This window comes from Tenebrio molitor, chromosome 1 (genome assembly GCF_963966145.1).
Source record: "Tenebrio molitor chromosome 1, icTenMoli1.1, whole genome shotgun sequence".
NCBI lineage: Eukaryota > Metazoa > Arthropoda > Insecta > Coleoptera > Tenebrionidae > Tenebrio > Tenebrio molitor.
The window spans coordinates 42,932,176-42,956,353 of NC_091046.1; the positions used below are offsets into that span (position 1 = coordinate 42,932,176).

A 24,178-nucleotide genomic window follows, 5' to 3' on the forward strand; every position below is an offset into this window, starting at 1 on the left:
AATTTAATTAACATTATTACTACTTGATATTTATAAGGAGTCGTCAGCTTTTGTTTATTTAATTATTATTAACACAGTACACAGGGTTACCACTTATCTTCGCAAGAGCATTTTTTGCACTTTCCCATTGCCGAGATGGAGAAGTTGCGGGGAGGGATCACGTTTCTGGAGGCGTTGCCGAACACGCCCAACGGGAAGGTGCTAAGAAAAAATGAAACGAGGGATTTCGTCATGAATTCCGAACAAAAGTAAATCAAGAATTCTTTAGCTGTTGTTTTGCCAAAGTTGAATAGTTTACTTAAGTACATTTTCAGAACTAACAGGGTAAGTACTAGTTTTGAGAAACTAAAATCCTAATAGAATATCTGAACGTCTATTTAATACATTTTTCAACTATTTAACATTTTGTTTTGATTTCAACAAAAAACCATTTCAAAAATCAAATTATTCAGTTTCTTGACAGTTGTGGCTACTTTTGTGTTGTAAGCTTTACATATCTCTTGAGTTGGGAGTTCTGGTCTAAATCCAGTACGCTTTGCCAATAGAAAGGAAGATGTAATTATTATAAGTAGAGGTTGGAAAAGATGCAAAATGCATATTAAGTGCATAGATGCATATTTTCTCTGTTTTTTTTATAAATGCATATGTAATATAAATTGCTGCATATTCAAGGCGTTTTTGTCTCTTTTTTCCGAAATTTACCAAAGGGATGTTTCCATTTCGTATTTATGCAGGTAGAAGAACGTCTAAATCTTTACAGGTAAACTTAGGTAAATTGCTTCCCAGAACGACAGAGGTAGTTTTTCCAAGAGAAGAGTTTCTTCGAACAAGGGTCGAATTGTCTCGCACTCGAATTTACCCCATGCGGTTAATTATTTCGAAAAATGAGGGTTTTAAGTGCCTTTCACCTAACTGTTTTGCCATTTTCTGGAAAGGTGGAATAACTATCAGATAAATTATAAGCATTATAAACTGTGAAACAGTAACGGTTGTTTCGGTGTACTATGAAATCTGGAACGAAACCTTCTGGTCTTTGGGGGTCTTCCTTTTTTGAGTCACTTTTAACTGGACAATTTTTTGTAAAATGCTGTCCATCATTTCTTGTAGTCAACTATCTACAATTTTTTGACTGTCACTTGTGCCAAAGTACCGATCCAATTTTTATTTAAATAAAAAACAAACAAAAGTAGAGTAATCGATAATAACAAAATTAATTACAATAAACAATTTTCGTTTCATTCCAAACAGCGGAGAAGATTCTTCTGCACTTCCCTCCTGATGACCTTACCGGTGGGAGTTTTAGGTAGTTCAGTGGTAAAAGTAACTCCCCCTCTCAGTTTTTCCCTCTCGGAGACTCGCTCTGCCACGAACATCTCAATTTCTTGACTGCTCGCGACGTAGCCATCTTTCAGTACCACACATGCCGTTGGTACTTCGCCTTCGTCCTCTTGCGGAACCCCCACGACCACCGCCTCTTTCACAGCGGGGTGTTCCAATATGACGTCTTCCATGAAAGACGGAACGATATGCCACGACTTGTACTTGAACATTTCCTTCAGTCGTCCCACCACGTAAAGACAGTTATCGTCGTCGTAATAACCCATATCTCCCGTTTTCAAAAACCCGTCATTGTCTAAACACTGAGAAGTACTGCCCAGGTTGTAGTACCCGACCATCAGGCCCGGGGACTTCACATGAATCTCACCTTTCTGGTTCGGTCCCAGAATCTCCCGGGTGTCGGTGCTGACAATCTTGAAATGAAGAACAATCGAACGGGGTGAGATGTGGCAACGAACGTACCTTGAGGCTTGTCTCGGGGGCCACTTTTCCGCAAGACTTCGGCTTGGACTTCATCAGTTCTTTGTGATATTTGGGATTAAACAGAGATATTTGACCAATTTCTGTCATCGCGTAAGCAAAGATTATGTCCACGTTGGGCAACAGATCGCTGAAACGTTTATATTGTTCAGCACTGAACCCAGTACCAGTTATTAGCATGTAACGAAAAGAAGAAATATCGTATTGTTGCAAATTCTCAGCATGTGTGAAAACATATGTGAGCGAGGGAGCTCCAAAAACGCTTGAAACCTAACAGACAGCTTGAAATAAGATTCTAGGTATGCTTCACTTGCTGTAAAACCTTATAGTCCTGGATTGTTCTTAGAATCGCGTCAGCATCCAATGATTCGCTGAAGACTCTAGTCGATCCATCGACAAACCCACGAATCAACAAGATCATCGCTGAGATCCAATAAAATTTACTAAAATTGAGCGTGCAAGGTTCTTCAAACTCAATCTTCCTGAATTGAAAAGAACATCAACAAAAATCTACGCGCTCTGCCGGGACTCACTTTCCTATCTCTACGATTTGCAAAGTAGTGTAGTGACTGTGACACACAGCTTTGGGAAACCCAGAGGTACCACTACTGAAGAACATCACTGCTGTGTCGTGTACGTCAACTGTCACAGGCCTGAACGATGCTTCTTCTGGACTGGGTTGCACCAAATCTGAAAATTTTCGGTACTTGTCAGATCTACCAAACACAACGATTTCAGGTTCCAAATCAGTTCCTTGTAGAGCTTCTTCGATCATAGCCACGGAGGGTTCATCCACAAAAATTATTTTCGGGGAGACCAAAGACATTAGGTATCTCGAGTTCTTCACTCCCAAGCTGGCGTCTAGATTTGACACGACGGCTCCCAAATAGAATGACGCTAGTACTGGAATTGCGTTGTCTAGAGTGTTCTTCGAACAAGATACTGTAACATCTCCCGCGGATAATTTCTTCTGCAGGGACACTGCAAGTCTCACGCTTCGTTGCTTCACGCTCGAGTACGATTCAGTTTTGCGGAGGTTTGCGTCTACCTAAAAGACTGAAGAGTGAATGGGTTTCTACTTGTGGAAAACTGGTACCTGGCAGATGTTACTCCCAAACTTGTCAGCCTGGTTGAAGATAAATTCTCCCAAAGTGGTCATTTCTATGATCGAGTTCAATTTTCGTCCGTGAAGTATGTGTGCCATGATTTGACATCTGTCAAAACTGTCAATTTAGACTCATTTGATTAAAAATACAAAACTCCAATTTGATTTTTATTTATAGAAAAAAGAGTTGCCACACAATATCACAATAAATAATCTTCATTTTATTTCAATAACTGGAGAAAAGACTTTTGGACTTCCTCCCTGATGACTTTACCGGTGGGTGTTTTGGGTAATTCCGTCGCAAAAGCAACCCCTCCTCTCAGTTTTTCTCTGTCAGGGACTCGCTCCACCACAAACCTTTCAATTTCTTCATTGGTCACAACGCAGCCATCTTTCAGTACCACGCAAGCCGCAGGTACTTCTCCGTCATCTTCTCGCGGGATACCGATAACCACCGCCTCCTTCACCGCCGGGTGTTCCAAAATGACCCCTTCGATCGCCGATGGTACGATATGCCACGACTTGTACTTGAACATCTCTCTCAGTCGTCCAACCACGTAAAGACATTTGTCTTCGTCGTAATAACCCCAATCTCCAGTTTTCAAAAAACCGTCGCTGTCGAAACACTGTGAGCTGTCAAGATTGTAGTAACCCACCATCACGCTAGGGGACTTGACTCGTATTGCGCCTTCTCGGTTCGGCCCTAGCACCTCTTCGGTGCCAGGATCGACAATCTAAAAACAAAAATCAAGCGACGTTTCAAAAATTGAGAACGTACCTTGACGCTTGTTTCTGGAGCTACTTGTCCGCACGACGACGGTTTAATCTTCATCAGTTTTTTGTTTGTTTCGGGATAGAACGAAGAGATTCTGCCGACTTCGGTCATGCCGTACCCGAAGATGATTTCGCCGTTTTCAAACAAATTGTTTAGACGTTTCGTCTGTTCCGGACTGATGGGGGTACCACCTGTCAGGAGGTAACGAAGAGAAGAGGTATCGTATTTCGACAAGTTTTCAGCTCTTGTGAGTTTGTAAGTGTAGACGGGGGCCATGAAGATGGCTGACAACTGAAGAGAAATCAATGCAAACAGTTTGGTACTCTTGCTTACCGTACCTTGTAGTCTTGGATTATTTTCAAAATAGTTTCTCCATCCACGTCGTCACAAAATACTCTAGCACTGCCATCCATAAATGTATTAGCTAGTATAGCCATCCCTGATATCCAGTAAAATGTTGTAAAGTGCAACGTAGAACCGTAATTATAACCGTATTCCCTAAAAAAACTTAAACGTTTCAAATCATCATTGTTGCCAGTACTTACTGTCCTATTGTCAGCATTTGTAAAAAGCTGTAGTGACTGTGACAGATCACCTTTGGAAGTCCAGTAGTACCGCTGCTGAAGAACATCACAGCAGTGTCATGTATGTCGACCTTGACCGGTCTAAACTCTTCCTCATCTTCTTGTGGTCGTACCAGTTCGGAAAACTGCTCGTACTCGTCAGAATCACCGAAAACAATAATCGTAGGTGTTAAATTTGTTTGCTCTAGACTACTTTCAATGAAACCAACGGATGAATCTTCGACGAAAATTATTGTTGGGCACACCAGAGATACCAAGTGTCTGGAATTTCTAACCCCCAAAGTGGGGTCTAGATTGACCACTTTGGCTCCCAAATAGAGTGCCGCCAGTATTGGAATTGTGTTGTCAATAGTGTTTTTCGAACAACACAATATAACATCTTTGGAAGTTATCTCTTTCTTGCGCAGTGCTATCGCAAGTCTAACACTTCGTTGTTTCACGCTGGAATATGTTTCAGATTTGTTGATGTTTGCGTCCACCTAAAAAGGTCTAAAAATAAATTTGTTGTTCGTGCGAAGCTATCACCTGGCAGATGTGACTTCCAAATCTGTCTGCTTGATTGAAGAAAAATTCACCCAAACTGGTCATTTCTAACAATGCTGCTCTCTTTTTTGGACCGTGTAGTATTTTTCCAGCCATTTTTTCTTCGTTTCTGTACACTTTTGGACCACTTTTGAGAAGTCACACCGAATGCGACGAACACATTATTTTAATAATAGCGATAACGATCTGGTGATGACTCGAGGTTTCCATTACTTAGTAGATGACTCTCAAGTTAGCCCAATATTGACTTGCAATTAGTTCAAGGATTTTGAAGATAACCGTTTGGATCTCACGAAATGATTTGCAGAAATGAAAATAAATTTGAAACTCGTTTACTAACTAATAACTCCAGGGTAATTTCTTCTACAAGTGTGAACAACAAATTCTAATTTTGGAAAATTTACTTGATAAACCTTTTTAGACGCTATAATCCGGTTTTACTTGTGATTCCGTGATTAATAGCTCATTTAAAGTATGTTTATCTTTTGTTACCTGTGTAAGTGTTAACACATACACACTAAGTACTATGTTTATTAAAAAATTCTATTTTTAGTGATAAATGAGTAATACTTAACTTTATAACCTCCTAAAACATACTGTGAAAGATAAACGACTGTAGATTACATCATGTTTGTCATCCAACTTGTTATACAGGGTGATTTTGAAAGTTGTGCAGATATCTTAACCTGTGATAGAACCCCGCAAAAGGTGCCAATTGAGCCAATAATGCCTTATAGAAATATTGATATTTTTCGAAAAAAAGGGCTAAAATTTAAAAAAGTTTGAGAGCCACTGAATGAAATCTGTGGCAAAATCCGTGGACAGTCAGAGCTAGCACGTGAAATCTACCGTGAAAGCTTCCAATGTATGAACCTTGTGAACGTTGTGCAGTATCTTCGCGATTTCGGGCGTTTCGAAATGAATAAACGTCATGAGAAGATCACATTTTACTTGCAGCAGAAGAAATTCGTTACGAAATCCAAAAGCGTCAGTTCGAGCAATCATTTTCAATTAACGTGTGGGTTAGGATTACTCGAGAAAATTCCTGTAGATATTCGACGAGAAAAGTGGTACCTTCACGATGGAGTACCGCCTCATTACGTTTAAAACAGGCATTCTGAATCGAGTTCTGTTTTTTTGGGCACGTGGTGCTGAAGCTTGCATTGATTTTTTATTTTATGCTTTTAATACAATTACAGCCTTTGTACTTTGTTGTTTAGGCCGTCAAAACTGCCCGCTAAATTTGAAATTTTTCAGCGGTTCCGAAATAAAGTGATTCCTTTGATTCTGTTGTAAACCATTAACATTTGTATAAGGAAAGTTGGGTTATTTTGCGTTCTTTTAAGACGTACTACTTCAGGTTAAAATATCTGCACAACTTTCAAAATCACATTGTATACAGGGTGTATCTGAATTCGACCGACAGATTCAGAGCAGATTCTATGATCAAAAATAACTATAAAACTCTTAATACATATGGGGTCAAAAACGCTTAGTTTGCGAGATAATGAACAAAAAGGTAAAAACAATTACGATCTGAATTCCTTGGATTTTACGGGGTTATCTGTGCATTGAACAAGGCGGCGAAATTTTGACAATTTTTGTAAATTGTACATAGCTCCTTTTTATTTTTGTACGTTTCATCAAAAATTTCCACCCGATTCCTTTTGTTGCTGGTAGAACTTTTTAGCCGATTATCTCGCAAACTAAGCATTTTTGACCCCATATGTATTCAGAGTTTTATGCACATTTTTAATCATAGAATCTGCCCTAAAAGTTTGTCGATCGAATTCGGATACACCCTGTATATAACATATTAAGGGGGCATTACTACTTTACTAACAAAATCGTAATCTTAATCACTACGACTCTGTTATCTTTCATCTCTGTGTTAAACAATGACAAAATAATATCAATTCCACGGCCTCCTTGATTTATAAGAGACTCGTCTCTTATCCTGCCTGTCGCATTCGATAAATGTCTGTTTTTGAAAATTCCCCATAGAGAAAATAAAATACTATAGAATGAAAAGTCCCTAATAAATTTTTGGAAAATCGTTTAGCGCACCCTCACCACACCGCAAGAGGGCGCAAATGTTTTAAAAAGTCAAAATTTTAAAATCAAAGTAATCTCAATAATCTAAAAATCAGTCAAAGCAGTGTCAATCTTTATGTCACTATCTTGTAATTCAAAATGAGGCTCTGTCACGTTCACAAATAATGTAATACCGCTGCTAAGATTGCTAAATTTGTTATTGAGAGAATCAAGCAAAATTTATATAGAAAACAATCAACAAATTGAAAGAAAAATAATACTTCAAGACTAAGAGATTAGACCATTATTTGATACACCTCATCTTATTAAAGGAATTAGAAATTATAGGATAACAAAGGATTTGGTTTGAGAAGTAAACGGAGAAATTTTAAGTGTGAAACTGGACCATATAGTGAAGGTTTATCTTTATGATTCAGCGTGGGGCGAATTAAGAGCCCTCCACAAAATTACGGACATGCAGATAAGATCCAAAAGATGTCCTATGCAACTCAAGTTTTGAGTCGTCATAATGGATTCAACTATCACGCTATTAGTTAACTGTGGTAACTTCTAATCACATTGTTGTTAACTTGTTAATAATCTAATATATATTTTAACTAACAGGTAGAAACAACCTAAATGATGAAGACTTGGGAACTGCAGAAACAATAACTTTTTTGACAAACTCTTTGATAATAAACTGGAGGGAAGGACATTTCGCCCACGTTGCGAGAAACCTCTTGCTTGTGGAGTTTACAAAAATCCGGGGCACACAAAATTTTGGCAGGAAGCAGTCTTACACTTACGCAGTATGTACCTACTTTGGAAAAATTTTTGTATTAAAAAAACAGCACTTTCTTCCATAAAAAAAAAAATTGAATGAAAACATTGGAAGGATTTTTGGATGTATATTAAAATTTAGCAGAAAGTGGCAAGTGTGAGTTTTTTAGAGTTTGTAAAAAATGTTAATAAGATGCATAATATTTTCAAAATTATATTGAGTAACATAATTTCGGCCGATAATATTAAAAGCAAAATTTCAACGGTAATTCAAACGTACTTATGTTTGAATTACCGTTGAAATTTTGCTAATGTTAATTTTTCGTTCACTTAAAAATAAAATTGAAGATGAAATTATTGGTAAAATAATTCATTTAACCACATTTATATTAAGGGGTAAAATTTAATTTTAAATGGTAGGATACGAGAACGATAGCATTTAGGAATAATATTTATAAAAATAAAGCAGAACTGTATTAAAAACGGTTGAAAATAAAATATCGAAAGTATTGCTGGCGTTTTAATTTGTTGTGAAAATTTGCGATCAAAGGAAAGGTAAACTCATCCAGTAGGCTGTGATTTTGCACCCTCACCAGGATAAGAGATGGCGGTAAACGCTTTGTGCCCAAAAAATGTATAGAGAGTTTGCGTTCTATATGTTCTTATTTTGTCTATGAAATTCCCCGTATAGTATGTCCATCTAGCGACTTTAATGTGACCCATATATTAGTATATGCAACTAAAAATACGTATGAATAATGACATTTTGTATAATAAATTGTCAATTTGAAAAACTAAGTGCAGTCGAAACTTTAAAAAATGCCACAAACAAAGAAAAAATGTATTAGTTCACGACATAAAGTTAACATTTCTTATCATAATCTACCCAATGATATCACTTTAAATGCAGCATAGAAGATAGGACTGAGAGATCATACTGGTAATATCATGAGTGCCGCAGAATATGCAAGTAGTAAAATGTTACCAAGATTCCAAAATTTAAGGATCAATGTAAATATTTCAGTCACCTTGCAAGATGTCTTCCTTTACTTATTTGCCAAGAACCAATTTTCAAATTGAGACGGCGGCAACAGCTTTTTTATGTGGCTACTTAATTATGAAAATAACGAAGGCAGTCCATGGATGTGATTATTGCTTGTCACATTTACAAGATTCAAATCCGAAAAAGAAAATCCCTTTACTGGAATTAATTTATTACTAAGATAGAGGAAGGCTAAGTTACCCCAATGATCAATTTGTGGGTCTAGTATAGTTTGGGAATGAGAAATTGGAATTTTAGCTTCTTCACTTGCAATGGGTTTTGGGATGGTTAAACATTATAGATAATAATGAAGATTTACGGCTATGAGCAGTTCATTCCAGGAGGGACAAACAGTCTGCATTTTGCCGATATTTGGCATCCCTTTTTAGTAACTAGCAGGGAGATAAACTTACACTATCGTAAATCTTCATTATTATAAATCTTTACAATCTACCCATTGCAAGTGAAGAAGCTAAAATTCCAATTTCTCGTTCGCAAACTATACAATTTACAATAATTTCAATAATAGTAGAAATTCTACCAAGCATTCCAAAGGAAAATATAAATTTTGTTTTGAAGAATATCTTGGCCTCAATCTTTCGGGAAATCCACTAATTCATTGTCCTGTTCATGGTAAAATGTGAGTGAGACACTTATTTAAAAATTAGAACTTCCTGTCATTGTAAATTTTTGTAACTTGCACTCACAGACAAATAAAAAAAAAATTATAAAAAAGAAAATTGTTGAAATTAAATTTACCGTTCATAAAAAATCTTTTTGATTTGAGATTTTGAAAAGGTGTCAGATGTATGTGTGCGTTAAAACTATTGAAAAAACGTCTATAAAACAATAATTTCCTGCAAGGCAGGCAACCAGTACAACACATAAGCCCCGTATTGTGGCGCACCCTATAAAACAAAAATAATGCCTAGAACTACGAATGCGGCAGGCCGGATAAGAGACGAGTCTCTTATGAATCTAGGAGGCCGTGATCAATTCGCACTACATAGACAAAGAGAGAAATGAACAAACACCAGGTATAATATAATGTTTATTGTGTTGCATATACACTATTGGACAAAAGTAGAGCAACAAAATTGTTGTTTCTATTGTAACTAAAAAATAGTTTTAGAATTTGGTAATTTTTTAAATTAATTATAATGAATTACCACCTCTTAAGTTCAGTAATGCATCAGACAAAAATGGTACAATTTCTGCATAGTTTGGCTTCAAAAATGTTAATATTAAAAATTACTGAAAAAATCATTGCGACAAAAGTAGAGCAACACTTTTATACAAGATGATTTTATTTAACTTATCGAAAACAACAATTAAAAAGAACATTAAAAAATAACAATTATCAATAGTACTACTCTAATAATTAATGGAATATCCATTATTATTTATTACTTATAATCGCTCTACAGCGCCGTGACATTGAGGAAATCAAATTTTGAATGGTATTGTCTGAAAGATTTGCCCAAATTTCATTAATTTTTTCAAGCAATGCCTGTGTATTAGGAAACCGAGTTGTGCGAATTCGACGTTCTACCTCGTCCCATAAGTTTTCGATCAAGTTGAGATCTGGAGACTGTGCTGGTTACTGCAAAATCTCAACATCGTTATTGTGAAACCATTCCTGAACAAGTCGCGTCGTGTGTTTAGGGTCGTTATCATGTTGAAACACGAAACGCAAAGGCATTTCCCATTCTGCATATGGTAGCATTACATTTTGCAGAATGTCCCGATAAACAAAATATCTATCAATGATTCCCTCAATACGGTGCAAGAGGCCTACTCCATTCCACGAAAAACAGCCCGATAAGAAAACACTCCCCCCTCCATGTTTAATTGTAGGTGTAACGTACTTGAGATTGAATCTGGTATTCTGGTGTTAACTGGTCGTCTTACACGTTTCATTCCGTCAGAACTGTACATTTTATAGCGAGTTTCATCGCTAAATAAGACTTTTTTGCATTCGTGTATGGTCCAGTTAATATGCTCTCGTGCAAATGCAAGCCTAGCTAATCTGTTTCTTCTAGAAACAAGGGGCTTTTTCACTGGACGTCGACTAAACAATTTTGCTTGTATTAATCTTCGTTGAATTGTTCTTGGACTAACCAGAATTTCCGGAATTTCTGCAATAATTCGCGGTGCAGGTAACCATGGATCATTTTGAGACATTCTTTTAATCCGTCTATCCATTAAAATAGTAGTTTTTCTGGGTCTTCCTGATTTTGGAATTTTGTCTAAGTGTCCTCATTCGTTGTAAGTAGAAATTATTTTTGACACACTGTATTTCGGCAAAAGAAACTGTTTCGAAATAGCAGACTGTTTTTTTCTCGCTAGATGGGCATTTATTATCATCTGCTTTAATTCTTTGCAGATAGGGATGCCTCGTGGCATGACTAAAATTATGTGGAAATAACTAACAATGATAAATTGGAATATTTTAGTTCTTACTTCAAGGAAAGACTTTTATTTTACGAAAAATTCAAAGTGTTGCTTTACTTTTGTCGCATAAACGGCGTGCACTTTCGATAATAAAATTTCTTAAATTGCTTTGTGTTAATATTATAAACGATTAGTTATCACAGGTGACAGCCTCCTACTTGGGATTTAAAAAGTAATTAGAATTTGTTTGTATTTCTGCCATTTAAATATAAAATATTGAATTTTTTCCTTTTCTTTTTTGAAGTTGCTTTACTTTTGTCCGATAGTGTACATAAATCCTAACTTGATAGCAGTTTGACATACCTACTCGTATCTTGTTATCTACAGTGTGGAACAAAATGATTGTCATCTAGTTTGCTTTGGAATTTTTGCACATGTAAATATTCCTGCACCGCTCTACTTTTCTTTTTGAGTGCTAACTATTAGTTCTGTCAAAAAATGTCATCAATCGAATTGACAATTGTTACAATTTACTAAATTGAATTAATGAACGTTGATGGCCACTTTCAACACTTGCTGTGCCTTGCTTTTGTTAGGTCATTTTCAATTTCAATCTCAACTTTGCATTCATATCATCCCTTCGCAATAAATCACATTTGGAATTTGAATATATATTTTGAGGTTAGGCCTTCTTTTTTGTGTAGAGCGCAGTGGCGGCTGGTCAGGGGCGGCAGATACGGCAGTGCCGACCCAGAAATTGATTTGAAAAGAACATAATTTAAAACAGTTCATTTATACTTTTTTTTTAAACAAGTTTCATCATTCATATCTCTCTAATATGCATATATTTTTCAAATTTTATGACATTAGCCCTTACTGGAGATTCAAAGGTCCATTAATTCATGATCCCAGTATCCCGTAAAAGTGAGCGCATTAAAATAAATATACGCGTGAGCGTGTCCGATGAAATTGCACGCTGTTTGGGACTTGGGTTTGGGTCGGCAAGTAGTACCAGATCAGCGACAGCGAGAGTTGCGTTAAATGCACCGATGCTTGCCAGATGCGCAGAACGTCGAGATTATTGCAATGCGCTTCCCTAGTTGGTACTGCATGCCGTACCGCACCGCTTTTCAGTCTTTAAATTCATAGATTCGAATGGTTTTTTTTAACGAATCACTTAATTTTCATTGATCTTATTAATTAAAAAGTAACATTTTCAGTTGTTAACAAAATAATAGAAATTTGTATTTATTGAGAGAACAGCTGTGGGTTTTTGTGAACATTTTCAATAAAGCGCTACATAATTAATACCTCCTAGCTCCAATTTTTTTAATACATTTAAATGTCAATTTAATATTTACAGACCATAAGAAGCTTTAATATTATGTTTAAGTTTTCTTCTTCTTCACTAAGTTCGATGAAGAAGAAATATTTAATAAAATTATTGCTCTTAAATTAAATGTTACATTTAGAAATTAAAAAAAAATCTATAGAAAAAGAATGAAACTGAAATAATATAATTTAACTGAAAATGTAAGTTGATTGGCATTTGGCTTTGGCATAAAAATAGGAATTTGTTAGGAAGTATTGGGTGGCGACAGCGATTCAGCTTCTGGGTACGGCAGCGCCGTACCTCATTAACGCAGAGTAAGGGTTTTTGTTTATTTCGTTTCGAACCACAATAGCACTCAACGGTTTGACGTTTAAATTGTGTTACTTTAATTTTTATTGTTCCGTGTTAATAATGGCAAATGTTCGACAAGTGGTGAGCAATAATAATTCAGATAGGTACTCTAGATTTTTTACTGAGAAATAAATTATCTTCATTATTTTACGATGACAAACTGTTTGTTAAGGATTTGAAACGGCCTCGTCCTGCCATGTCAAATTTAGTAATTAGTAAAGCGGACGGCTCCAATCGTGGTTTTTGTGTTTCATGCTATGAAAAGTGGATTACAGGTAGCGAAATTAGGAATAGATTGTTTTGTTGGCCGTGCTTAGTTTTTTCTGAGCAACGTCCAGGTCCGTGGAACTAACTATACAGGCTTTAACAATCGTAAAGAGATCGGTAGGGCACTGCAAAAACACGGTATTTCAAAAGATCACACACAAAGCCTGCTAAAATTTAAATTATTTGGAAGAAAACAACAAAATATTGCAAACGTCTTAGACAATGCACATCGCGAAAGTGTTATTGAATATACATAATCCCAAAGTCACCGAAAATCGCGAAACCCTTGGACGATTAATTGACATCACTATTTATTTAGGAACACAAGAGCTAGCGTTTGAAGGGCATAATAAAAATGAAAATTCATTTAATCAGGGCAATTTTAGAGAATTTGCAAAATTATTAAGCGGCATAATGATAAATTTAAACAATTTTTAGACGAATCTACGATTTTCACTGGTTTGTCCAAGACCATACAAAATGAGATCATTCAAAGTATTAATAATGTAATTCTAATTACGATTACGGTTGAGGATGAAGTAAAAAGCGCCCCTTGTTTTTCATGGCACACATAACTTTGCCTACTCGTGGTATTTTACGAGTATGTGATTTTTTTTTTTGGAATTTGGTGTTCTTTTACATTTTTATAGTTGTTTCGCTACGTTTTTTTTTTATAAATTATTAGTCACCTACGTTACCTTACCAAATTCCTTAATCCTCCCCTCCTAGCAAGAATTGCTTTAGCTAGACCTTCCTCTTGGTTCTTGCTGAACAGTGAATTTGTTCTTTATCAAAAAAAAAGTTTTTTTTTTTAATTTCCATTATATTATTATTATGGAACAAATACGGCAACTTTGAGCATTAAAAAAAAATACCAACGAATCTGCCGTACCAGTTGAAATTGTTACGAGCCGCCACTGGTAGAGCGGCATTTCGTATTTTTACAAAGGTAATGCAAAGGTAACTAGATGACAATCATTTTGTTCCACACTGTATTAATTCCGTTGAATTTATTAAACAAGAAAATTTATAATTTATAGAATTGTAAAAATGGTGGATGCGACGGGCAATATCTGAAAAAGATATTGCAGACCCCTTTCTATCTTTGTTAGTTGGTAGGCTAGACTAAAACGAAATCAAATATATTTCATGCATACATTTAATCTAAAACTTTAATTATTTAAATCATTTACCTTCAATTTCATAATCAGCTTAAAGTTACTTTAACATTAAAGTTTACCATTTACCATCGAAACATATTGTTGCAACAATCCATTAAAGTCACTTTAAGATAAAGGCGACTTTAAGTTTATTATGAAACTGGCCCTAAGGCCCGGTTTCTGGAACGGTCTGATAACTTAACGGCCGGTTAAATCAAGCGTTGCTATAGAAACGCTAGAAAGTGACCAATCACATTACATGATTTTTGAATTTATCGGAGAGTTAACTAACTGGCCAAATAAAATGTTTCCAGAAACCGGGCCTTAGCACTTTAACAACCCACCCAATAAAGTAACGAAGTACCTAATGAGTAACAATTTACGCTTTCTGAAATACAAGTTTCTAATCTGAATTACAATTTACGCTCTCTGAAATACAATTTACTAATCTGAATTACTATTAACGTTTTCTGAAATATGTCTTACCGTTTCTGAATTAAACTTGAAAAAGGTGTAGTGAAAGTTTTCTTGCATTTATTTTTAATACATATTTTGATATTTCATACATACATTTAATCTGAAACTTTAATTGTTTAAATCATTTAGCACTTTAACAACCCACTCTTGTACGTCTTTTCTGATCACCTTCCCGGTGGGAGTTTTAGGCAATTCCCTGACAAACACAATACCCGCTCTCAATTTTTCCCTATCAGAAACTCGTTCTGCCACAAACTCTTCAATTTCATCTTTCCCTGCACTGAAACCCTCTTTCAGTACTACACAAGCTGCCGGTACTTCACCCTCTTCTTCTCGAGGAACACCAACAACCACCGCTTCTTTCACGGCAGGATGTTCCAGTACGACGCTTTCCACTGAAGATGGAACGATGTGCCACGACTTGTACTTAAACATTTCTTTCAATCTCCCTACAACGTACAGGCATTTATCGTCGTCATAATAACCCAAATCTCCTGTTTTCAAGAAGGAGTCGTTATCGAAATACTGCGAACTGTCGAGATTGTAGTATCCGGTCATCATACTTGGACTTTTAACACGTACTTCACCCATATGGTTCGGACCTAGTGTGTCGTCTGTCTCAGGATTGACAATCTTGAATAGAACGTTTATACCTGCAGATATCATTTTTACAACTGTACCTTAAGACTGGTTTCTGGGGCTACCCTTCCACAAGATGTCAGTTTAGAACTCATAAAATCTCTGTCTATTTCGGGGTAAAACCCAGAGATTCGACCTATTTCTGTCATACCATACACAAAGATTATTTGTACATTTGGAAACAAAGCCTTCAACCGCCTATATTGATCGGCAGTTATTGAAGTACCACCTGTCATTATGTAGTGCAAGGAAGAAGTATCATATTTTGCTACTTTGCTCTTATTAATTCTTGTAAGTTTGTACGTATGAAAAGTACTCATGAACACAGCTGCCAGCTATTGGACAAGTTAAAATAATACTTATTTGTATTCTTTTCAAGTTTACCTTGTAGTCCTGTATTATTCTCAAGATAGTTTCGCCCTCCACATCCCCACAAAATACTCTAGTACCACCATCCAGAAATGTACGACATAATATTCCCATCCCCGAGATCCAGTAAAATGTGGTAAAATGCAAGATAGAATTGTCATCATAACCAAAGTTCCTGAATGCAAAACTGTCAATTTCTGACCCAGGTTGTCTGCAGCACTTACTTCCTCAAATATACCGACTGCAAGAAACTGTGATGACTGTGACAGATTGCTTTCGGGAGACCGGTGGTACCACTGCTGTACAACATCACTGCAGTATCGTGAATGTCTACCTTGACCGGTCTAAATTTGTCTTCACCTTCTTTGGGATTTGTCAGATCAGAAAACTTCGCATATTTGTCAGAATTACCCAAAACAATTATCTCGGGGTTTACATTGCTTTCGTCGAGACTGCTCTCGATCATATCCACAGACACCTCTTCGACAAAAATTATTCTCGGGGATACCAGACCCACTAAATATTTTGAATTCTTCGTACCCAGACTAGGATCCAAGCTTATCACTTTAGCACCCAAATAAAGGGAAGCTATTATTGGAATTGCGTTGTCAAGAGTGTTTTTTGAGCAGGACAGTACAACATCCTTCGATGTTACTCCTCTGTGTTGCAGTGCTATAGCAAGTCTAACACTTCGAAGTTTTACACTGGAATATGTCTCAGATTTGTTTATATTAGCATTAACCTAAAAATTTTTTTATGCGAATCAATTTATGTTTGTAAAAATTGGTACCTGGCAAATATTATTTCCGTATCTCTCAGCTTGATTAAAGAAAAATTCGCCCAAGCTGGTTATTTCAGCATACGAATCCTTTTTTGGGCCGTGCAGTATCTTGTCCGCCATTTTGAAAATGCTATTCGAAGGATGGTACAACTTTGAGTTCAAATTATAATTAATGAATGCAAGTTGCACCAGTCTTTACAGCACTATATAAATGGTTATCTGAAGACCTATACTCGTATTATATGATATGACAACGATAATGCAGATAATCTCTAGACAATTTCGAGTTCTCTTTGTCAATATTTTCTTGCAACTCGTTAGTCTGCTTTAGTAAGATCACAAATAAACACGTTTACCAAGTCTTTGTTGACATATTTATTCAAGATATCATAAACATTGGTTTACAAAAACAATGGGCCGTATCACGACACCCTTATCAAATTTAATCATGACTCTAATTACCTTGGTGACGAATTCATCTCATTCTGGCAGGTTATAACTGCATAAATCTATACCGTTTTTGTTCACTTTAATCACGAATTTAGTTAACGGCAACTTTAACAACGGTGTCGTGATACGGCCCATTGTAATTATAATAATTAAAAGAACTAACTAGTAATGTAGTTCTTCTTCTTCATGTGCCTATCTGTTGCAGACCTTGGCGATGAAATTGGCTAATCTAACTCTATTTACGCCCCTCGGAAGAGTCCTGTGGTTGTCATGGAAAACCAAGTTCTTAAGTTTTTCAGCCATGAAATTCTTCTCCTTCCGAAGCTTCTCTTTACTTTTACTTTTCTTTATATTTTGTACCGCAAGAGATCGTAACTGTTTTCATTTCGCGCGGCCTAGATATTAAAGTTGATTGTATTGAGGATTTCTTTTTCTTTTGATATTCTTGTGAAGATCTCAGCATTAGTTACATCCTCTGTCCACGATGCCCTCAGTATTCTTCTGTAAAGTCACATCTCAAATGCTTGGATCTTTTTCGTCGTTGCTTCCGTTAGTGTCCATGACTCGACTCCATATGTTTTATTGCAGCATTTGAGAATTCCAGTTAAAATCAGGGGATAATTGAATTGATGAATTTGATATTAGCAAATTTCAAATTGAAAAACACCAAATTAATATGCACTAGATTAAGTGACTTTTTGAAAATGTGTAATCAAAGGGCGAGAATTGCAAATTAGAAATAAAAAATATCAAAAACTTGTATAATCTATTCCATCTTTAAAAAAACGATAGGTTGCCATGCTTTAATTTTGTTAAATTGGCAGTACTGAGGAAAGTAGTAGTTATATTTCATTTCATTTTGGTTGTGAACCTTTTTTCACTAAATTTGAAATGCTATGTTGCAAGATGATTCTAAAACAAAAAGATATCAATAAATGTCATTTTGACGTTTTTCTAATGTATTTTAAATTAAACAACACAAACTAATAATTTGAAGAGTTTACTACAAGTGCATAATGTCAAAAGTTGTGTCTTTCGAGACAACGTAGTGTGTTGAAGTGCTACACACATTTTAAACGAGATAGGTCCGATCTAACGATGCGATTTTTAATAGAGTGATGGACATCTTTAATGTGAGAACAATGAATTTGTATTCGATTAAATCCTAAACTGTATTTATAGGTGGGAAGATCTGTTATATGATTCGGAATCTAATGATGAAGATGAAATAGTGAAGGAGGTTAAAGTTTAGATGTCTTTTAAAAAAAGTGATTCCATTTTGGAGAAGAACTTATCCGTTTTCTGCTTGTTAAACTAAAGAAAGCGTTCTTGAAACTCATTCAATGACTAAAGCCTCACCAGATGTGTACTTTTTGATTTTTTTTTTCAATTGCTATTTTTAATAAAAAATGCTTGGTTCTTTATTAATTTCTTTTAACACAGTTTCGCAAAATAGCGGAACATAAGTATGGCAACACTGTGACTTCAAAATTTTCAAAATTCCTAACCAAACTTTTATTCAGATATACAGGATGAAATCTGTCAGATTGTCATGGCCAAGCATCGTTTTTTTAAAGTTGGAATACATTATAGTTAGAAAGGTAATAAAACAAAATAGAAACAGACTTGGTAGAAAACACAAAGAAAATGGTAATACATAGCACCTAACATCATTAATTTCGTGGAAATGAAATGTGTAAGAGAGAGAGATAAAGAGAATGAAGATTACAAACTAATTAGGACGGTTTTGGAAAATTGAAACAAAAGTAAAACAACACGTAGAAGTAGCAGATCAACAAAGTTGCAAGTGCATTGCCTTCCAAGGTCAAACACTTGGAACCTACGAGTATTTACGTAAAAGCGTTTCAAGCCCAATTTAGGATTTAAAATAATGTAAATTTGTTTTTTTTTAATTTCTGTTTGTTTTCTTGATACACAATTACAATTGTATAGAGTCAGTAATTTATTATCATTTTCAAATTTGTAATCCAACAACAAATTATGTACATTCCGTCTGGTCCTAACAAAATAGTTATTTTTGTATTATGTGCGCAAAATGATTGTTTTTTGTTGGGGCATGAGAATGAGTTTTTGGTCGAGACGGTCAGGTCGAGACTTCAAACTCATTCGAACGCGCCAACAAAACAATCATCTTTCGCACGAAATACAAACACTATTTTTTCTAAAACCGCATTTTTAAATTTTTGAATTTTTTAATTTTTGTAAAATTTTCCTTGGATACTAAAATATTCGTCAAAAAGTTTCCTTGGATGGCTAAAATAGTTATATTGATAACGATGCATAAATGTCACGTTTTTTGATGGTTGTAGAAAAATATAATCTTAGACACTGAAAGTTATCGTAGAAAACAAATGCCTATATAAAAAAAAATCTAAAAATATCGGAAGGCTATCGCGATTGGCTAATGTAACCAATTTAGGACGTAAACTCTGTCCACTCATAGATTGCTTGACATAAATGTTACTAAAAATGTTCACTCTACGCTACAACAAATAGATCCGGCGCGAAGTTTTAAAAATGGAAAGAGCAGGTTTACACGTGATGTTTTATTATTATTCTGCATGTTTGCACTTAGGAAAGACGAAAGACGAAAGAAAACTTCAGTACAGTAGGAGTAATATACCGGGTGTATTATGAAAAACCTTTGGTGCTATAACTTCCTTATTTTTTATCCGATTTTAATAAATGATATGTCAAACAAAATCGTTTTAAATGGGCTACAATTTGAATTGATCCAATATTTGTTCTTGAGTTCTGTTTTTGACAAATGATAGTCAACTTTTTTTTTCAAATGGCACTGTTAACTTTTTTTGCTCAGTTTTATAGAGATTTTTATTTTAAATATGGAAATGTAAACAAACATGCTCATGCATAGAAACAAAAAGAAGAAATCAAAAAATGATGTATTTTTTTTAAATCAAGCAGTTACATTAAACAGTAATAAAAGTACATTCTAATTTTGCAAAGTGACTAAGAGAGCTATAGGGACATTCAAGACAATGTCTATTTGACTCCGGCCAATAACAGAGATGATTTACTAAAAAGAATCGTAGCAGTATGTGAACAAATACCACCAGAATTTTTATTAAACGCCGCAATGGGCGTCAGTGGAAGGTGTCGAATGTGTCTTAGAGAGAATGGAGGTAATTTCAAACATTTGTTATAGTAAAGTTATGGTTACTTGATTTTTGTAAATTCAATTTTTTTTATTAAAAACAAATTTTTGATTTTTTATTTTAATGTTTGTGTATTCAGAAGATAAACATCTATCAGAATAAAGATAAAAAAATATACAGTGCAACTTAAAAAAACAAAGTTAGCTGCGGTCTGTCAAAAAATATAATGTTAAAAAAAAATCATAGCATGTCGGGCTATAGTGTTTCTAAAACGATTTTGTTTGACGTATCATTTGTTAAAATCGGATAAAAAATAAGGAAGTTATAGCACCAAAGGTTTTTCATAATACACCCGGTATTAGGTTTTATTAATACAGGGTATTTCACGAGTAATAATGTGCCCGACGGAATAAAAAATGCAACCCACAATACATTTTCGAATTTCCGAAAAAGCTGGCTACTGAAATTAAAATATCCAGCTTTTTTCGGAAATGGCTAAACACAAGCAAGAGATTATTTAATATGTACTCCTATTTAATGCATGAACAAAAATTACCTCTGTATCATTTTCGATGTTTGTAATTAGATTCTTGAGGCACGCACTCACTTCACAAATTTAAAAAAATCAACAAAAAATCGCAACGGAACAGATTAAAACAGCAACACGATCAAAACTAATAACTTTTAAAACCAGAGAATCGCAAAACAAAGCTCTAAAGATGAAAAATCGCAAATCTAAATGCTTAAACCACTTTCACAGAACTGACAATTTCAAATTTGAAATGTCATATAATTTATTTTTCGCGTGGGTTTCATAACAACCAATGAGAATCAGTGGCGCGAATACTTCAAGATATTACCAACACAATCTATGATACTTTCTTAATATTTTAATGTTATGGTTTGGGGATTTTGTTATCTAAGGATATTTAAAAAATGCATTCTATCAGTGGACGTAGTCTACTATGTTTATTAAAAAATTCTATTTTTAGTGATAAATGGGTAATACTTAACTTTATAACCTCCTAAAAGATACTCTGAAAGATAAATGACTGCAGATTACATCATGTTTGTCATCCAACTTATTATACAGGGTGATTTTGAAAGTTGTGCAGATATCTCTTAACCTGTGATAGAACCCCGCAAAAGGTGCCAATTGAGCCAATAATGCCTTATAGAAATATTGATGTTTTTCTAAAAAAGGGGCTAAAATTTAAAAAAAGTTTGAGAGCCACTGAATGAAATCTGTTGCAAAATCCGTGGACATTCAGAGCTAGCACGGGAAATCTACCGTGAAAGGTTTCCTCAAAGCTCCCAATGTCTGAACCTTGTAAACGTTGTGCAGCATCTTCGCGATTTCGGGCGTTTCGAAATGAATAAACGTGATGAGAAGATCACATTTTAGTTACAGTTACGAAATCCAAAAGCGTCACTTCGAGCAATCATTTTCAATTAACGTGTGGGTTAGGATTACTCGAGAAAATTCCTGTAGCTATTCGACGAGAAAAGTGGTACCTTCATGATGGAGTACCGCCTCATTACGTTTAAAACAGAGGCATTCTGAATCGAGTTCTGTTTTTTTGGGCACGTGGTGCTGAAGCTTGCATTAATTTTTCATTTTATGCTTTTACTACAATTACAGCTTTTGTACGGGGTGATCAAGAAGGACTGTTTAAGTTGGTAACACTAGATCGTATTTTAAATCGTATAACAGGAGTAACTTCCGGTTGTTGGTGGCTTGTCGTTGTTAATGCTATACCTATATCAGATATTTGTAAAATAAACCAACAAAACATATCCAGTTGCAGTGTTATAAATAACCGAATTAAAAAAATGTCTTAATTGTACTGCCAACTTAAACAGTCCTTCTTGATCACCCGGTACTTTGTTGTTTAGGCCGTCAAAACTGCCCGCCAAATTTGAAATTTTTCAGCGGTTCCGAAACAAAGTGATTCCTTTGATTCTGTTGTAAACCATTAACATTTGTATAAGGAAAGTTGGGTTATTTTGCCTTCTTTTAAGACTTACTACTTCAGGTTAAAATATCTGCACAACCTTCAAAATCACATTGTATACCTACAGGGTGTATCCGAATTCGACCGACAAACTTTCAGGGCAGATTCTATGATCAAAAATAAGCATAAAACTCTTAATACATATGGGGTCAAAAACCCTTAGTTTGAGAGATAATCAACAAAAACATAAAAACAATTACGATCTGAATTGCTTGGATTTTATGGAGTTATCTGTGCATTGAACAAGGCGGCGAAATTTTGACAATTTTTGTAAATTGTACATAGCTCCTTTTTATTTTTGTACGTTTCATCAAAAAATTCCACCCGATTCCTTTTGTTGCTGATAGAACTTTTTAGTCGATTATCTCGCAAACTAAGCATTTTTGACCCCATATGTATTCAGAGCTTTATGCTTATTTTTAATCATAGAATCTGCCATGAAAGTTTGTCGGTCGAATTCGGATACATCCTGTATGTAACATGTTAACCGACATTACTAATTTACTAACAAAGTCGAAATCTCAATCACTACGACTCTGTTATCTTTCATCTCTGTGTTAAATAATGACAAAATAATATCAAATCGCACTACATAGACAAAGAGAGAAATGAACAAACACCAGGATTTATTAATAATATAATTACATAACATTTTTGTTTTATAATACAAAAATTTCCGATAATTTGCGGAATCTGGAAAAGTGCCCCGAATGCTTGCAGCGCTTTCACGTTGAATGGCAAGGGAAATCCTCTCGAAAAGGAATTTCTTTGATTTTGAATCGCCTGATTCCACAATAATACGGTGCGATCAATTAAAAAATAAATCGAGTCGGCGTGTCACCTATGGCAACCCATGCTATAGCATAGGCTCCAAAGCAAACTCGATTTATTTTTTAAATGATCGCTCGGTACATTATAATATAATATAACGTATATTGTGTTGCATACATATACGTAAATCCTAACTTGATAGAAGTTTGACATACAGTCGAATGCAAAAAAAAAGTAGACAAGAAGTTTTCGGCTGCTTGGTCCAGTCTTCCAGTTTTTCAATTTTGGTTGGCAGCTGACTACGACTATATTCTTGGTTGCCTAGCCGAATGCAAAAAAAGTGAGAAGAAGTTGTCGGTATTAGAAAAGTCACATTTATACAATAACATTTTGAGGAAAACACAGACAATTAAACTATAGTAAGACTGTCAAGTGGGATTACATTTTCGGGGACGCGCTCAAGTGGCGCTGCCCGAGCGTTAGGCCAAACTAATGTATAACAAGTTGCATATCTGACTAGTTTCTGTATACCTAGTTGCCTATTTTTTTTTCAATTTGATTTAAATTGATACATACTTATTTAAAAAAAATAAAAACGACTAATTAAGTATTAAACATTTTATACAAATTCTAACATATACAACAAATTAGTAGTTCATTAAACGAGTTTGTGTGTAAATTGGAATTTTTTGGGCATGAGTGGGCTAGTTTAAAAGGCGAGTGAAACTGAATTGAAGGGTAGATCTAGTTCAATAATTTGATTTTGCGTTAAACTTTTAAAATTTCTGGAGATAATTTTAGAATCGTGCAGAGATTTTTTAATTTTGAAATTGTTTTTCGCTGATATCGGTCCATTTAATATGTAAATGTTTCTACCTTTTGAAGTAAGACTACTAACTTTCTTGCATTCAAGTACTTGCAACACACTATAGTTCATTTTTTAATGCTGTAGAAAAAGTCAGGCAGCCAAATATACACTTTCAATAGTTCACTAGATTCCTATTTCAATTTTGTAAATTACTTCAATCCATGAAGCCATATGCCGCAATAAATGCATGAATGTCAAATCGTGTCACTGTCAATTAGGTATTAATTTAAAGGCTAGTTTGGTCAAGGGTTTTTATACTTAATTATCGACGGGCTGCACAGAACAAATTATGTTCAACGAAAAAGTAAGTCGGCCTTATCCATATTCGAAAAAACATGATTTTGAACATTTACAAACATGTCTGTGATGAACATGCGGAACTTAAGGTTAGGGATACGGTTAAACTAAAGAAGAGCAGATGTGGGAATTGAATGTGCGTATTGAAGTGACCGTGGAACCACTGATTATACACCTTGGAGAGTCTG

General features: G+C 35.1%; 3 protein-coding genes across 3 annotated transcripts; all 3 read right to left on the reverse strand.

Moving 5' to 3' along the window:
- Positions 1–1,147: 1,147 nt before the first annotated feature.
- Positions 1,148–3,036, reverse strand: LOC138133171 (luciferin 4-monooxygenase-like). Its single transcript, XM_069050971.1, has 5 exons — positions 2,915–3,036; positions 2,352–2,866; positions 2,141–2,300; positions 1,801–2,088; positions 1,148–1,751 (listed from the first exon to the last, which is right to left on the reverse strand). Exons 1-5 carry the CDS (start codon positions 3,020–3,022, stop codon positions 1,236–1,238), a joined length of 1,587 nt encoding a protein of 528 aa, XP_068907072.1. The 5' UTR covers positions 3,023–3,036; the 3' UTR covers positions 1,148–1,235.
- Positions 3,037–3,078: 42 nt separating this feature from the next.
- Positions 3,079–5,321, reverse strand: LOC138133162 (luciferin 4-monooxygenase-like). Its single transcript, XM_069050963.1, has 5 exons — positions 4,808–5,321; positions 4,244–4,761; positions 4,037–4,196; positions 3,702–3,989; positions 3,079–3,657 (listed from the first exon to the last, which is right to left on the reverse strand). Exons 1-5 carry the CDS (start codon positions 4,919–4,921, stop codon positions 3,145–3,147), a joined length of 1,593 nt encoding a protein of 530 aa, XP_068907064.1. The 5' UTR covers positions 4,922–5,321; the 3' UTR covers positions 3,079–3,144.
- A 9,375-nt stretch (positions 5,322–14,696) lies between these two features.
- On the reverse strand, positions 14,697–16,649 carry LOC138140510 (luciferin 4-monooxygenase-like). The gene is made up of 5 exons (XM_069061621.1): positions 16,462–16,649; positions 15,896–16,413; positions 15,687–15,846; positions 15,344–15,637; positions 14,697–15,296 (listed from the first exon to the last, which is right to left on the reverse strand). Exons 1-5 carry the CDS (start codon positions 16,570–16,572, stop codon positions 14,772–14,774), a joined length of 1,608 nt encoding a protein of 535 aa, XP_068917722.1. The 5' UTR covers positions 16,573–16,649; the 3' UTR covers positions 14,697–14,771.
- Between the last annotated feature and the right edge of the window lie 7,529 nt (positions 16,650–24,178).

What these genes read in the sequence shown, in the direction of transcription:
- LOC138133171 (XM_069050971.1), bottom strand. Translation starts at nt 3,022, where the DNA reads ATGGCACACATACTTCACGGACGAAAATTGAACTCGATCATAGAAATG. An exon ending in CAAATCGTAGAGATAGGAAA is followed by an intron (nt 2,301 to 2,351) that starts GTGAGTCCCGGC and finishes TTTTCAATTCAG; the next exon opens with GAAGATTGAGTTTGAAGAAC. An exon ending in GAACAATCCAGGACTATAAG is followed by an intron (nt 2,089 to 2,140) that starts GTTTTACAGCAA and finishes GCTGTCTGTTAG; the next exon opens with GTTTCAAGCGTTTTTGGAGC.
- LOC138140510 (XM_069061621.1), bottom strand. Translation starts at nt 16,572, where the DNA reads ATGGCGGACAAGATACTGCACGGCCCAAAAAAGGATTCGTATGCTGAA. An exon ending in CAGTCGGTATATTTGAGGAA is followed by an intron (nt 15,847 to 15,895) that starts GTAAGTGCTGCA and finishes TTTTGCATTCAG; the next exon opens with GAACTTTGGTTATGATGACA. An exon ending in CCCCAGAAACCAGTCTTAAG is followed by an intron (nt 15,297 to 15,343) that starts GTACAGTTGTAA and finishes GTTCTATTCAAG; the next exon opens with ATTGTCAATCCTGAGACAGA.
- LOC138133162 (XM_069050963.1), bottom strand. Translation starts at nt 4,921, where the DNA reads ATGGCTGGAAAAATACTACACGGTCCAAAAAAGAGAGCAGCATTGTTA. An exon ending in TTGGAAGTCACATCTGCCAG is followed by an intron (nt 4,762 to 4,807) that starts GTGATAGCTTCG and finishes AGACCTTTTTAG; the next exon opens with GTGGACGCAAACATCAACAA. An exon ending in AAATAATCCAAGACTACAAG is followed by an intron (nt 3,990 to 4,036) that starts GTACGGTAAGCA and finishes ATTTCTCTTCAG; the next exon opens with TTGTCAGCCATCTTCATGGC.